Source organism: Lepidochelys kempii, chromosome 9 (genome assembly GCF_965140265.1).
Source record: "Lepidochelys kempii isolate rLepKem1 chromosome 9, rLepKem1.hap2, whole genome shotgun sequence".
Classification (NCBI taxonomy): domain Eukaryota; kingdom Metazoa; phylum Chordata; order Testudines; family Cheloniidae; genus Lepidochelys; species Lepidochelys kempii.
In genome coordinates this window covers 89262594-89278923 of record NC_133264.1, presented here as the reverse complement: position 1 = coordinate 89278923, position 16330 = coordinate 89262594, and the positions used below count along the sequence as shown (strand labels likewise).

The 16330-nt window shown below is 41.3% G+C and overlaps 1 protein-coding gene across 3 annotated transcripts in view; it reads right to left on the bottom strand.

Moving 5' to 3' along the window:
• Window positions 1-16025, bottom strand: part of CUL4B (cullin 4B) — a 31510-nt gene extending 15485 nt beyond the window's left edge. Inside the window, exons 1-9 of one of the 3 annotated variants that reach the window (XM_073361302.1) lie at window positions 15788-16025; window positions 14176-14682; window positions 10946-11061; window positions 5407-5510; window positions 4315-4384; window positions 3732-3805; window positions 2266-2428; window positions 2074-2163; window positions 1665-1747 (exon numbers count right to left, since the gene is read on the bottom strand). In XM_073361302.1, coding sequence (XP_073217403.1) covers window positions 1665-1747; window positions 2074-2163; window positions 2266-2428; window positions 3732-3805; window positions 4315-4384; window positions 5407-5510; window positions 10946-11061; window positions 14176-14386 — 911 coding nt within the window. In that variant the 5' untranslated portion in view covers window positions 14387-14682; window positions 15788-16025. Of the gene's footprint in view, window positions 1-1664; window positions 1748-2073; window positions 2164-2265; window positions 2429-3731; window positions 3806-4314; window positions 4385-5406; window positions 5511-10945; window positions 11062-11629; window positions 11828-14175; window positions 14683-15551; window positions 15762-15787 lie in introns of those variants that run through there. The other 2 variants (XM_073361301.1, XM_073361303.1) reach the window with 2 other exon arrangements.
• Between the last annotated feature and the right edge of the window lie 305 nt (window positions 16026-16330).

The window sequence follows — 16330 nt, the reverse complement described above, 5'->3', positions numbered from 1 at the left end:
CTTGCTGAGGAGGGATTTATAGTAAACTCATCACTATGATAACTGAGTGCCTCAAGGTGATGCACAAGATGGATCTCATCAGGGCAGAAAGTTAGGGAAGCAGCTCCTCAGGGAATATGCTTCCTTCAACCTCATGCAAGAGGGCATTCAGGCCTTGCAAGAGACCATAAAGCAAGGAGACAGTGACCAGGAAGGTGCAAAGACAACAGGTATTTGAACCAATAGCTCCTAAATTAGAATGGGGACTTTGCTAATAATGGACTAAGGAAGAAGGGATCCACTGAAGGACCTAGCAGACTCTTACTTTAATGGCTGAGGGGGTGGAGAGTGGGGACAGCAGGACTGGAGAAACAGCGTAACAGCAGTCCCAAATCCCCTCCCTCAGAGTTCATCTCTGGTGCTGCCTCCTCATCCACTAGAGCAGCGTTTCTCAAATGCAGCCACCAGCAGATTTTTTTGCAGCCACGACAGCCTCCAAAGCATGGGTGGAGATTCGGGGGGAAGGAGGAGGGGGGAGCAGCAGCCTCTCCCTGCAGCACCCAGCTGTTGTTGCTGAATCACTGTTACCAAGGGCAGCGAGAGGCGCTGCCTTGGTGTTTGTTTTGGCACCGCCAGCAGGGATCAGCATCCTGTACCACGCGGCCTCCTCAGGGGCTCCAAGCAGCACTTCTGGAGACACGTGGGGCTGGTGTGCACAGCGCTGGAGGCGACTATTGTGTTCAGTCACTGGGAAACTCCTCCACTCCCGCCAGGCTGGGGCATGGGGTGTCCGGGACTCCACAGGTGGCCAGTGAGTTCCTGACACACCTTCCCAGGGGTGGGCCCTTGCTGAAGGACTATGGTGGGCAGGGACAGAGAGACTGGTTTGTCAGAGTGGCCAGCAGCAAGAGCTGGTGGCCACACACTGAGGCCACCAAAATATTTGTTGGGAGAACCCCTGCACTATAGTAAGAGGCCTCTATCATTCAGTGGCCTGCTCCCTCCCAACTCCAAGGTAAGACCTGCTGCCCATGTCCTCAAAGAGCATCCTGTTGCAGGTCTCCTCTTCCTCCCAGTAACCACAGCAGTGGCCTCAGAGTATCTCTCTCTAGGGGAATTCCAGCATCCCCACCAGCCACCTTCTGCATCTGAGTCCACCCCGAAAGGTCATCTTCATTTTAAGTTTCCAGGGTGATGACTGCGTTATCTAAGAAACTGACATTCAAGAAGTTTTCTTCCTTGAATGGTATTTATAGCCTTAACTAGTTTAGAGTTTTCCCACTGAGAATACCCCGTAACTATTGCTGGCCTCTCTCTACTTTCGTTAAGAAGGTAACAGAGTATTTGCTCATACAGGTAGTTGCCACAGCTAGTAGGAACACAGGCTCTCCCCCTAAAATGGCCTACAAATCAAATTAATTGCCCAAAAGTCAAATCAGCCTCTAATCTGAACCACTCCAGTTAGCTGTGCAAAATAAGACAATGACTGATTGGCTTGAAGCAGTTTTGGGGAAGAGGAGAAGCATTTGGCAACTTACATTACATCTGAATACAAATAATACATTAGTCAATAACACATTAGTCAATAACAAATAATACATTAGTTATTTTGTGTGGCAAAAGCCTTCAACAGGATTAGAACTGAATGGCTAAAGATACCAAGGCAAGGCAGATCACACACTTACTGTGTACTCTGATCCAAGTATGTGATAATTCTGTCTGCTTCTTCTTCTAATCGCTTGTTGACATGATGAAGATACTCTGGAACCTGAAAAGATTAAAGAAAGTTATTTTACTGTTTACATAATGAAGAAATGTTGAAGAGATGCTGGGACCAAAGTCTGACAGCAACAGCTACAGACTAATTTTGGGACCAAGAACACCAGGCCCTAGAGTGATGGTGCTTGAGTACATTTGCCACGAGTACAGTTTTTAAAAAGGTAAACGAGCAAGTCACACTATTGCTGGGAATATTTCCTGCTACCCTATGCATGAGGAGAATGCACTACAGGAACACATTATTCTGCTCTCTCTTAGCTAAGATGTTTCATCAGTGGCTGCAAACAAGAGGAAAAAGATTAAAACATAAAATACCTCTCGTTCTTGCATAAGTCTCTGTCCCTCTGCTGCATACAGACGATTAGTCTCTTCCAAGAATCTATGTTCAAAAGAATCTTGATAAATCTAGGAATAAAGAAGAATAATTCAGTAAAGCATATAGTGTGTCCTGGAATACAAGTGTGGTACATTTTTCAGTTTTCTGCTAACTGAAGAAAATGTACTCACCTGCAAATCAGAAAGCATACTTAGAAGGCTTCGGAGCAAACTCCTATCAATAGCCTCACCATTTCTTTCCCTCTCAATCAGGAGAAGAATGCCGTCAATGGTCTTGTTCTGAACTTTCTGATCGCTAATTATATGAGTCCTAAACAACTCTAAACCCATATCCCTAAAAAGATAAAAAAGCCTCTTAAATAATTTGAAGCAGAACCATCTCTGAATTTTTTATTTTTAACCATCACAATAAAAACAGCAGCACACGTTCTTGATTCTGATGCTCAAACATTTACTCTCTCAGAGTTTCCTAAGCCATTTCAGAGGTGTGTAAACGCACACATATACAACAATAGGCAACTATCTAAAGTAATACTCTTGTACACATTCTCACATCTGCAGATACAAATGAGATTTATTTTTGATCATTACTTTGTTTTAGGACATTAACCATTCTTAGCTTGGATTAGCTGGATTTAGAAAGATTAAAAATTGATGAGGCTTAAAAGTGTTTCCTCAATTTAATAGGAAGACTAGCATATCTTCAAAGATAAAGCAGTTTTCTCAAAAGAATTAAGCATGGAATGGAAGCCAGGGTTCTAATCTCAGCTCTATCACTGGTGTCCTTAGGCAAAGATTTTAAATGATGAAAGGTGATTTGGAGGCGGGATCTCAGGTTTGGGTGTCCAACCTGATGCGTTAAGTGGGTCTGATTTGAGAGTGGATGCTCAGTACTTTCCGAAAAAGTTAGACCTTTAAGGGGTGTATCAAGTTGGACACCCCAAAACTGACCGTAACCTCTCATTGATCATGTCTTCCCTATGAGCAAGGGGTGTGATTTCCCAGCTCACATACAATTACTTGTGCTAGCTCGATGACAGCTATTGAGACTATAAATAGCAGTGTGGCCATGGTAGCAAAGGCAGTGGCATGATTGAATACAACCTCCCTGTAGGTATGGACTCGGCATGGGTAAGCCACACTATTGCAGTGCATGTTTATACTTGCACTAGTTCTCACCAAACTAATGGGAGTACGTGTAGATGACCTGGGAATCACAGCCCAAGCTGGTACTGTAGACATAACCTTAGTTTACCCCTTTATAAAATTAGGAGTTGTACATATTCGTTATCCAATATATTTAAAGCATTGTATCTTTAGAATGTTACACATGTACTAAATATCCTCACTACCTTTGATAACCAGATGTGTGGCCAATGACCCTTTGACCCTAAATCCTGGCTTTTCAATTACTGAAAAGGCTTTCTTGTATTATGCAAACTGGAGTTAGATGGTATCAGTTCAGTTAAAATTTGGTATTAGTCACTGCAAAATGCTCACATTTCATGGAAATTAAATTCAAAACATTTCTCTCTTCTAGAACAGCAAAAAAAATTGTAGCTAGCTGCAATCCCTATATTTCAAATAGTAAGAAATTTTTTTTAAAAAAAAATCAGTTTTATTCTTTGCATCCTTACCAAATAGATGGCAGCATTGAATTTTGAAGAACGTAAGTTCGATCCAGGAACAAAAAGATACTCCTAATCATGATCTGTTGGGGAGGAGGGGAAAAAAGTCACCAGCATTTTTATATCAGTTGAAATTGAAATGTCATATACCTGTATATGTGTATGTGCCAAAATTACCAACAATTTCTGGAGTATTCTGCATTTACTAGCATGCAGTGGGATGTTTTAAGTATGATCAACATGACATTTAGCATTTGATTTAGGGTGGGAAAGAATGCAAAATAGCATTTAGACATGAACCAAGGGTAAAATCAGAATTAGTCTCTGAGTTACAAACACGAGGGGAAGGGCTAGCATATACACACGCAACGTGCATTTCAAATGTTTATTCAGGACCAAAGCCATATGTTCAGAAGTACATCTCAGGGAAGTGCTTTCAAAGCTTCATTTCTAACAAGTTAGATGTCATTTCCTCCTATAACGGAAGCCTTTACTTTAGAAATCAGATAACATTTGTAAAAAAATGAGAGAGAGATAAGTAAACAGTCAGGAATAGACAGGTTTGTTTTTAAAAGGAAAAAAAAAACCTTACCATTTGTCTGCAATGATCTTGCCAACATTTGTCTATTTTCTTTAGAAAAAGAACACTGTCCAGCGAATCCATGAAAAGGCAGTTAAGAAAATTATGACAAAAATCCCATAGTTTACATTAGCCACCTAAAAAGCTCAACAGTACTTGTTTGCTTTTCCACAATACTTTCAGAGTGCATCATAAATTCACTAGCTACCTTTTGGAAAGGATCAGAATTTTTTTTCAGATGCTATTTTTAGTTTATATTAGTGTCATGGTTATTAACAGTAGTTCAAGACCAGGGTAAAATTATCAAAAGCACCTAAAAATCACTCAGGAGCCTAAGTCCCATTATCAAAAACAAAAACACGTTTGGACTCTGAAGACTAATCTACGTTAACAATAATACTTTGCTAGCATATGGAAAAACTACAATTATATGTTGTTTTACTCAGACACAATGATTGACTGAAGTGTAAACATACAGAATGTTTCAGGCCACGTTTTCAGAGGGACTCAAACTTACAAAAGTTTGCACAGGAGATCATTTCCAAGCACAAATGCCAGAATTAAGGTGTCTAATACCAGACATGTGACCCCAAATCTTATAGATAAGTCTAAACGTAATATTTGCACCCACATTTTACTGTGGGCACAAAATATGTAGGTGTAAAATCATTGGATTATTGAATGTCTGCCTCTTAGTAAAGTACTAGCAATAATCCATTTTCCATTTCAGCAAGAAAGCTTTAAAGATTCCAAACCAGTAAATGAGTACTTGATATTTCTAGACTCTTAATACAATTCAAAACTAAAGTTGTTGAAATTAATTCTCTTTACCTGCACATAAAGCAGTTTCAGGTATCTTCCTGTGCTTTACAACAGTTGATGCCATTGCTAATACTTACAAGGTGTTACAACTAAAACAGTTCATTCATTTTGTTCTGTGAAGATCTTAAATAGCTTTACATTTATCTTATACTTTGTTCTTTCTACTTCTGCCAGCCACAATGCCAAACTATAAGATAATGGTACCTCCCCAAAGCCATCAACTGACGCACAAGAAACATGACTCCTGAGATTGGCATGAAAAGACTTTCAGTTAAAGGATATTCTCTGAATTGGTGAATTTGTGCTTTGATGTGGTCTTCACAAATCTGTCTCAATTGTTTATACAAGTTTGCAGAAATCTTGTAGGAGCAGAGATTTTCGACAGCCTAAAGTAAATAATGACACAGATATAGCAAGATAAAAATGAATTTCTCCATGTGGCTTCCATTTAAAGAAAAATAACAAAACAAAAAAAATGACATGTTTGGTTTTGATCCTTGAGCAGATCTACCCTCTCTGGAACTTTACATTACATACTGCTGCTTTCACAGCACAGTAGATGTACGAAGCACTTTACAGCAGTAAAATGACACTACGAGGGCCCGCCCTTAAACAGTTCACAACCCACAGGTTTACAGACTTCAGTGGGAGTCTTAGCATATGTCTACACTGGCATAAGAGACCTGTAGTAGCACAGCTACAGCTGGTCTGAGTCAGCTGACTCAGGCTCACCAGGCTTGGGCTGCCGGGCTAAAAACGGCTGTGTAGATGTTCAGGCTCATGCTAGAGCCTGGGAACCTCCCCACTTGAGAGGCCCTGTGGTTTGGGTTTCAGCCTGAATGTCTGCACAGCAATTTTACAGCCCTGCAGCCGGAGCCTGCAAGTCAGCTGACCAACACCGGCTGCAGGTGCTTACTTGCTGTGTAGACATACATTAAGTGCCCAAGTGAGAAACGCAGAAACAGAGGTAGTTCAATTTTCCAGCAATTTATGGGTTTTATTACTCTGAAACACAGACACTTAAGGTTTTATTTTATGAGCTACTAAACTTACCAAGCCATTTGCAGTTCCACTGGAAGAGACAGGGAAGCCTTATTGCAAGAGAGCATGATTTCCAGTGTCGCCCTTTCACACTCCCCACCTCAAGTTCCCTCTAAATCCTGCAACATCTCTCCAGGTCACACAAGCCTAATTATAACCTCAGATTTTTTTGGTAGTGCTCTGTATTCCATACTTTCTCAATAAAATATCTTAAACTACCTGAGGGCATAGTTAACTAAGAGCATTTGGTTGTGGTTTAGAAAAAAAGGATGCATGCATGATGGATGTTTGGGGCGAGGGGTGGGGAGGGGGGGAGTAAAAGGCTGTGAAGATAAAGTCTGTAGGCATAATGGCAATGTGAAGTCACACTGCTTTTTATGTGGATGGACCCTTACCTGGTGTTTTCCTAATTTGTATTGATTGTGTTTACATGGAATGCACATGAACAGCTTTAAAGGTTAGGTTAACTAAGGTGTTTGTGTAAGAATATGTGGGTATCTGTAGAAGAACCAGTCTTTAGTTCCACATGTAATGTCTCCATGATTTTCAGACTGTATTTGCTCAGTTCACAAGTAAAAATGCATTCCAACAGCTAACTCAGCATGGGATCTGACAGTTAAGTTGGGTTCTTTCTAGCTTCTGCAACAAACACCAGCAGTAAAGACTCTACAGTCCGAAGATAGCAATTCCGTGAAATAAATGCTGCTCACTCACCCATAATTATATTCGCTCCAAAGGATGAACAGGGAGTAAAAATTAGTACAAACTTCTTTTGTCAAAAACAAGCAGTTAACTTTGAATATATATGGGACGCAAATTCACCGAGTTAGAATTCATCATTTTTTCAAGGTAGTTTTAGTCATGAAAGCAAGATGTATAAACACCACATATAACACAAAATGCTACATAAGCACAAGATGGTTGAGTTCCGGCTGCCGGGAAAGCCAGAACTGAATTTCCTGATATTTGAGAGTTTAAATTCTCAGTCTTGAGTTTGGTTTTTTAAAAAAATGGTATTAATCTAACACAATGGTTTTCAACCATTTTTTATTTGCTGACCCTAAAAATTTTTGAATAGAGGTGCAGACCCCTTTGGAAATCTTAGGCATAGACTGTGGACCCCCAGGGTTCCATGGACCACAAGTCGAAAACCACTGATCTAACAGAAAAACTACTACTTTGAAGTAGTGGCAAGGTTTTCAGTATGACTTTGTAGATAAAGGCCATCTCTACTAGTTAACTGATTTGTTTGTCCTTTGAGTGGTAGATAAGCCCATGATTCACTATATTTTTTAAAAACACATTTATTTGCAGTTCTGCGTTATTAACTACAGTACACTTCTTTGTTCAGTTTGATGGCACATGGGTTGGAGTCTTCTCCCTTTCTCTACTGCTCTATAGCCTATGTGGTCAGCTTCTAACTTACATACCATTAAAATGTGAGAAGTCATATCAAACTTTCAAGTAAACATAGGACACAAAATGTAACCCCTCTTCCACCCAAATGGGCTTTGGGGTGGGGGGAAGATGACTACTGGGGGCTGAAAAGATGGAATGTAACCTTTGAGCCAGATGCCCAACCCCTCTGCGGCCGTTCTTCTAGTTAATAAGCAGGGTTAACAATGGCTGGCTCTCCATACTCCCTAGGCAATCATTTCTGGCCAATCATCTGCTCCTGATCTGCACCCCTCTTTGCCAGTCTATTTTGAGGTGTTACAGAGTCCCCCTCCCACCTTAGAAAACAGGGGTTGCATAAGTACCCACTCCATTTCCAACTCTTTGCATGGCTGCAAGGACTTATGCACTTTGGAGGACCTTCTATAGGCCCATTATGAATGGATGGATTTCATCCATGTGCATTTATTTCAATGTGTAATAAGTTAAATAAAACTCAGATGAATTTATTTTAATGTATGAAACTTCACACATATACATGCATGAGCACATGATATCTGGAGTTCTACACAGTAATAAGTAGTGGAAAATTCACAACACGCTTGTGTCAAATAGGATTTTCAAACCTTTTGTTGACACAAGAAATCAAATACAAAATACATGCACTTTAATGGAGAAAAAATTCCACACCAACTATGAAATTTCAGAAAAAAAACAGACAAGTTGTTTTTCTTTGTTTTTTTTTAAAAAAACAGGCAGATACTGGGAATTTCTGCTGAAAACACTGTCCTTTTAAATGGAAGTATCTCCACTGATACTGTACAATTGCTACTGCAACATTGTTGTACTAGATCAATATTTAAAATGATACCGTACAAGATGTTTTGCTGTTGCTAACACTGCAAATAATCACACTACCTACTTGCGGTTCACAGAAGTGGGCTGTTCAGAATAAGATGCCCTGCCTTGGGATTCTGCACTCTCAGATGTATTAGCCATACTCAGGACATGGGACCAAGGCTCCCCAGACACATCTGGGTATTGTGAAATTTACATTTGTTTTGGGGGAGGATAAGGAAGAGGAGAAGGCAGGGGTTGGGGTGGAATCACACATGAAAACACCACTGCATTGGTTCAGATTGGAAGATTTTCTGAGGCCATAGCAATGGGTACTTTGAGAAATGTTTAAAAAGCTGACCTTTCTTATTTATAATCATCCATTTAAACACGGAAGTCTAGGCCTCTACTTTTTAGTGTTGATGTACTGAAGAAAATTATTCTGGCAAATAAACCATTTGTATAAAGCTTTCAGTTCTCCATGATTATTTAGCTGCTTATCTATGTGCGCTCTTCCCCAACCTCAACCTAAGAAGTAGAAGTAGTAACACAGCGCTAATGGTTCGTGGTCTAAAAAATTAAAGGCTCAAAAGAAATGTTCACTCAGTGGGATTTTACTGGCACACAGATGTGTCAAACTAAAACCAAGAAGCTTAACTCTGTTCAAACACAAAATATGAATAAATCCTTTTGAAGAGTGTGGGAAGGAACTTCAACAGGCTTTTTTTGGGCCATTCCTCTCTCTGCTTAGATAATGATGTCTGCCAAAGCATATTTGGAATCAGATCCATTTACCAAGCAGCTGTTCACAAGCAGCACTAGTTTATTTAGCATTTAAAATACTAGCAATTGCTATTACTATTTTTAAATTAAGACATTTATTTTTAGATTCAACTTAGAGGGCAGTCAAGTATGAAATGTTCCTATTCACTTAAATATATTTAAATAATTGTAACGTTATGGCTGAAATTTTCAACACATATGTCAGGATATTCAAAGTCATGATTCTCAAAGTAGTTGTAACTCACTCTCCTTGAGCATAAGTAGCACAGTGAAACCTGGTTTGATATCAACCTCTAAGAGGGCAAATTCATTTTAAACTACTACTTTGAAGTAGTGGCAAGGTTTTCAGTATGACTTTGTAGATAAAGGCCATCTCTACTAGTTAATTGATTTGTTTGTCCTTTGAGTGGTAGATAAGCCCATGATTCACTGTATTTTTTAAAAACACATTTATTTGCAGTTCTGCATTATTCAATACAGTATAAGCCTATTTGTCCGGAGCTTAAATACACATGCAGTTGTTGATTTCAGGGTATCTAATTTGCCATTAATTCCTCCAAATGCTGCAAAGAAGGCGCTCTTTATTGTGGAACCATGCACATGCCAAACATGAAGTTTCTCAACCTTGCTGGTTTTGATTTAAAAGTTCAAAACAAGAATCTAAAGCGCATGTAACATGCGCTGAGTGGGGGGGACACGAGGACGGCAAAAAAGAAAAAAAAATATTCAGCCCATATTCAGGCAATTCAACCCATCCCAAACTTCAATAAGACTTAAAAACAGAATGTCATCGTATATTTGCTGGAGCCAAAACCACATTCAAAATTCACCTTTTCGAGAAAAAAAACCATGAAAACCTATCAAACGATAAAAGCTTAAAAATAGAACAAAATAGAAGTACTTCTTTATAACTGCGTGCAGCACTAGGTGGTACAACCCCCCCCCCCCCAAGTTTAGGAAGTCCCAGTTATTTTGACTAAACAAATTTAGTTAAGTAACTGTACATAAAGAATGCAGAAACAGAAATGTAATTATATAAAGACTGAAGAGCTTATAAAAAAGGTCTAATACTCAATTTAGACCTGACAGCATTCTTTAAAAATAATAATAATCAGGGCAAAATAATCATTACTAATGATGGGGGGGGTGTTTAAATGTTTTCACTGTCAAATATACATAATTTCTAATGACAAGCAATGACAACTAAACGAATATGATTTTCATGAGGAAATATGGTGACACATTTTACACCTACTTTAGAAGTTAAATGATTTTTTTAAAAAAATGGTTGTTTATGATCCCAAATTATGAACAGAGATTGTGTTTAGACAGACACAAATAGATTACATTTTAATCCAAGTTGTCCTTTTCTTACCTAAACACCAAACGTTTTAGGATTTCATGTTTCTCCTTGAGCAGCTACACAGCACAAACTCAAAAGCAGTAGTAAAGGGAATACAGCTCCTTGCCTTATTTAATTCGTGTCAACTGTTGCAAGGGAAACCACACCTTAGATTATGCTCTTGGCAGGTAAAAAGGTTCTCAGTTCAACTTTAGCTCTTGCAAATCCTTTATTCTGGATTTTTAAAGTCACTTTGAGAAACTGTTCTAAGTAAATAGTTTGTTCAGTAGGAAAGTAGCTACAAAGTGTCATTTCCTTTTTTTTTAAAATCACAAAAATAATTTTGAGAAATGAAAAATGAACAGAGCATATCCAGATTTTATTTAGACTGAATGGCTTTAAATATAGATTGGGACCACTTACCTGATAGAGCTCTTCTAAATTGTACTTAATTGAAGTACTGTTTTGGATAGCTTCCACAGCTTCTTTCAATTTTTGCCAGGTTTCATCTGTGTAGTTTTCAGGCAATTTAGGTTTATCTAGGATATAAACAAAGGTTGAGATCCTGTTTAAGGAGAGCAGAAAATTCTAGTTGTTTTATAAATGTGAAGATGACAAATTTGAAAAAACACTCTAGCTTCCACTAAAACATAAAGAAAGTCTATTTAGGCATACATCAGATTCTGCTTTCACTGTTAGATAGCAATGAAATTCTAAGTTTCAACTTGACTCACAGTGTTCAAGTCACCCTGTTGTGCCTGCACATCACAGCACTTGTAGCAGATACGATACACCGGTCTATAAACTCTGCAATACCTAATGTCTTAACAGTTCAAGTGAAAAAAATATCGTCAGTCTATACTTTCATTAATACTGATTTTTTATTAAGCTGGCAGCACAGGACAAAATAATTAGAAAGTGACATACAGATTGATCATCATGTGTTGGTAAAATGAAGCCAGCCCTTTTTAGAGATGTGTGACAGATGTTCCAAGACAGATAACTGTACCAAGTGGAAAACTGGTGAAGGAGACCCATCCCATCAATTTATGCAGGTTTTAAGCTATATTTACACAGGAAACATTATAAACATTATAGATTATAGACCTTTGTTTGCAAAGAAAATCTTCCAATCTGAACCAATGCAGTCGTGTTTTCTTAGGTCTGCAGGTTCTGGGCAGTAGGTGTTTGTTATGTTTTTCAAGCCCTGTTCTTTATGTTCAAGTATGTCAGACTTGGAAAGATTCAACTCCACTATCATTTAGTACAGCCTTCTTTCCATAGCTCCTCCCCACTGTACATTACCTTCAATAAAAAAGTATGTAAAAGAGGTTAACAAAAATTTCCTAAGTCAAATCCTCCGTGCTGTGGTAAGTTTAATTTTTAAATCATAAATCTAATCACAAAATGATTGCCTAAAGCAAGTTTATGGAAATATTTGGGGATTTTTTAATGACTTTTTTTTTTAATATTAATTAGCTCAGTAACAGGATCCTGTGAGTAACACTAGCTTCTGGCAAGGGCTGGAAGTGCAGAAGTAGAGACCTTAACACCTACGAGATGGAGTCTCTTACAGTGTTCAACAGGAACCCTTCTGAACAATTAACAAAAATGGATGAGATGCCTAAATGATTGGTTCTCACTCTCTTTTAGCCAGGATCATAGCCACATCTCAAGGCATCAGAAAGTATAAGGGGTTTCAGGACAGAGCAAACTTAGAATTCTAAAAACAAAATACTTAAGTCAAGTGATCATTGTTCCAGGAGGAATATTGGGATATGGCGAAGGGAGGGTAGGGAGTTTAAGGAGAAAGACATGTATGCTTTCAGGTCACGTTTGGCCCACAGTTTAGGTTTTGCAAACCCAGTTTTTAAACAAAATTAAGACAACAGAAATTTGTGATTTTTTTTGGGGGGGGGGGGGAGAGGAAGTCATAATAGAGACGTATATTTAAAACAAAATACCTATTTCCACACAGTGTCGGCAATATTCCAGCATTATGTTAGTTTCCCATTCAGGTTCTTATGCACTAAGTAGAAATGCGATTAGCCCACTTTCACTGTCAAAGCTGAGTGAATTTATACATAAATAAAACAGTGAAAAATTCCTGTTTTAAAAACGTATTCTAATTTTAATAAGGTGTTCTTAATAACACAGATAAGGGCAGAATTAAAAAATATTTTCAATCTGTCATTTAATACTGACTCAATAAATAGCAGTCACAGAGCTGGTACATTTTTGAAGTGTCAGACAAAACAACAGTTCATAATATGCAACAAGTCTCACAAGAATGTGTAAGCTACAACATTAAACAAAAACAATAAAAAAGTTGTGAAACGCTACTGCCCATATTCCGTTCACCTATAACCTGTAAGAGAAGCCATAAACGAAGACTAGACTTCAGTTCTCGCTATCATGCATCACCATCCTAAAATTCCAGAACTGAGTCAAACTAGATGAGGTTAGTGCATTCCGCAGTAGGATGGAAGAACTTTTCATAAATGCTATCATGAATACCACAGAGCAAAGTTATAATCTAATTTGAGCACCATAAATTAACACTAGATATAGATTCACTAAAAACTTACTGTCCTGAATAAGATAAAAAGCCCCTCTCCTCTTGTATATCTTTAAAGCATATGAAGCACCTTAGTATCTTTTGGGATGCAAATGTTGTATAAACCACCGTTTGTTCAATGTGATGGAGGAGAACAGGAGTAGCGAAATAAGTTGTCAGACTAACATGAGGTGGTGTAGAGGAAAGAAACAAGGAAAGCTGTATGAAGCTTGGATTTTGCCCATGGTTTTCAGGTAAAGCAACAAGCAGCTCCTTGAAAGCTATGCACATTCCCTGCCTGCTCCTATAGTGGCCCATAATACAGCTGAAATAGCTCTCAGGCAGCATCACATCAGCCCAAGCTTTGCTTCTTTGCTTCTGCAGCACTCAGCTCTGCCACAACGCTGCCTGGCCTCACGTGGCACTCCAAAACTCAAGCAACAAGAGCAGCACACATCCTTCTGGTGAGAGGGTGGATAGAGAAGTGGGGCAACAAGGAGAGGAAAAGGCCAAAAAAAAAAAAAAAAAGTATGCCAATGCATTAAGAGACCTGGGGAAGGGAAGAGCATCTCAAATCATAAAAGCTTAGTAATCACCTAAAAATGTAAGTTATTTAAAAATGAAATAAAATAGGCAGAGACCATACTGTGATGGACAAAATGAGATGGACAATTAGCTATTTTTAATAAGATATTTTCTGCAGAGACCTGTCAAACACGCTGGACTAAACTATTTGTTGTTTCTGGAGTTGGAATTACTACATTAGGGATATCAAATGGTATCATTCTGAATAAGGGTGATTTAAAAGCAAAAATCAGGAGTATGAGGTCTCAAATCCTTCCTCTCAAAAGAGGCAATGAAAAGTACCTTAAAAGTAATCCCAAATGATGGAGTTTGCCTCCAAGTGCATATTAGATTTGGCAAGTCTACACCATATTATGTTTCCCTTTTACATACAGATTCAGGCGTTCATCACAGAAGAGTATTTCCAATAAAACCTATTTACAAGCTAACTGGATAGCTTGTCATGTTGAAATAGCACATGAGTTGAGTGTCAACTCATCAAAGGTGAGGACAAATTATGGCTTGTTATTACCTTTAAAGTTCTTGATCACTAACTTCTTGGCAGAGCCAGGTTTACTGTTGGCGAAACTGGAGACCGTGGAGGAGGCAGCTTTGGTCAAGCCATTTGCATGGTGCCCCACAGCCACTGATGAAATTAAAAGGCTTTTATTTTTGAGCTGTTGCTGGTGCTGCTGCTGAAAAGAGGGAGCAGGAGAAGAGGATGAGGAAGACTCTTCAGCCATCTTCACATCGAGTCCAATAAAATCCAAGGAGTCCTCAAAGCGCAGCTTCTTCTGCAGATGATGGTTGGATGAGGGGCCCCCTGAGGAGGTGGTGATGATGGAGGAAGATGATGATGAGTTGTTTTTGGAAGGAGAAGAGGAGCAGGAGGAAATGGAATCAAACTCTTCTCTTTCAGAGTTGTTGCTGCTGTTGTTTAACTTTCTCTTCTTGCAGGAGGAGGAGCTGCTGCTGCTATTACCATCAGTGGCAGGTCTGACCTCCTGAGCTGCTGCTGGGGGGTTGGGGGAAGAGAAACCTGTGGGAAACATGAACACACAGAGGTGAACAGACTGAGGGGCATCAAATTCTTTTGGTGTGACAGACAAAAAGAGAGTTAGAGTCAGTCTCTGGTTTGTCTTCTCTCAGAGGAGTCTCTCAACTCCTCCTTTTTGCTAGCAGAGTCCTTCAGTCCCCCCCCCCTTCACTTTCTTCTCTCGGTAGAATCACTTATTTCGTCTTTTCACTGCTCCTTTGTTTCTTCTCAGTGGTTTCTCATGCCTCTCTTGCTTCTACGCCTCTCAGCAGCGTCTCTCTTCCTTCTTCTCTCCACCCACTGGCCTCTCCCAGTCCTCCTCGCTACACCTGTATTCTACCTTTTCTGCTCCCACTGGGGTCTCTCTCCTTGTTTTGCTCCTACCCGCTTCCTTCAAGAGGAAATAAAAGGGTGGATGGGTGAGTCTCTCTCGCTCCCTCTTGTCTATAGACTCCTTTCTCCACCTCCTCCCTTTCCCGTTTCCTTCCTTCCTCTTCTTCTCCTCAGCCCCCTCTCCTTTTCCTCTCCTCTCGCTTTAGCTCCCCCCGCTCTCCCTCCTCCCCCCTCTCTGCCTCCTTCTCTCTCTCCCGGGAGGGGGGGACGGGACGGATCGGGGCTTGTTATTGTCAATACAAGGGAGAGAGGGAGCCTAAAGATGGCGGCACATCCGGCCGCCAGGCATTCTGGGAGGCACCCGCCCGGAAACTCTGCCGAAGGCCCCAGAGCGGTGGAGGTCGGAGGAGAGGGTCTCTCGCCACCGCCAGACCGAAGTATGGGGCGGGGGAACAGCCTCCCTGCAGGGACTTCTCCCCACTCGCCGTCTGTCTTAACCTGCCACCTTCTACTACCCCTTCCGCTACCCTCTGACCTACCGGAAGTGATCATGGTGCCGGCTGCTCGCGCCGGGTGACGGGACGGTTCGTTATCCCCTCGCGCTCCGGAGCGTGAGATACGTCGTAACGCCAGGAGGCGTGGCTACAGCACGACTCCGCGTGGCGGGAGCAGGGGGAGGGGTTGGGCTGGTTCCCTGTAGGGTCCCGTGCCTGGGTAACGCCCGCCCACCTCAGCCCTGGGATAGGGTGGGTTTGATCCTTGTCGGCTCCCGTACCTCTGCCCTGTCGAGAGAAGTACGTACAGGCCCGCGTGGTGCCTGGGCCACTCCCGCTTGTCCAGCTCGCGGCTGGGGCCCGGCTTCTCCCTTCCTCCCTCGCTCGCTCAGGCCCCCTGGTGCTGCTCCCTGGGACTGCTCCCTCCCCCTTAGCCGCTGCCCGCCCTGCGGGCGCGGACAGAGCCGGCCTGGGGGGAGGCGGCCGCTCCCCGCCCTGCGGCCGGGCCGCTCCGGGCCTGCCTCCTCTGGGCTGTGTGTGCGCGGGGGGGGGCGGGGGGGGTGCCTGTAGTCTCACGGCCCTGCCTCCCTCGGTGATCCGGGGGCAGCTGGGTGGAATCCCCTCTCGGCCGCCGGACGTCTGTGCCCTGGCTCTAGGCCGTTCCAGCGGACGTGTCTGGCTGCGTAGGGCGTGTCCTCCTGCGCGCTGAGACCGCCGACGTTAAGGCTAGAAGGGACCATCTAGTCTGGCCTCTGTCCTGCCCAGTGCAGGCCCAGAACCTGGCCCCTGCACACACCTTCAGCTGCTTTGTGTCCCTCGGGCTG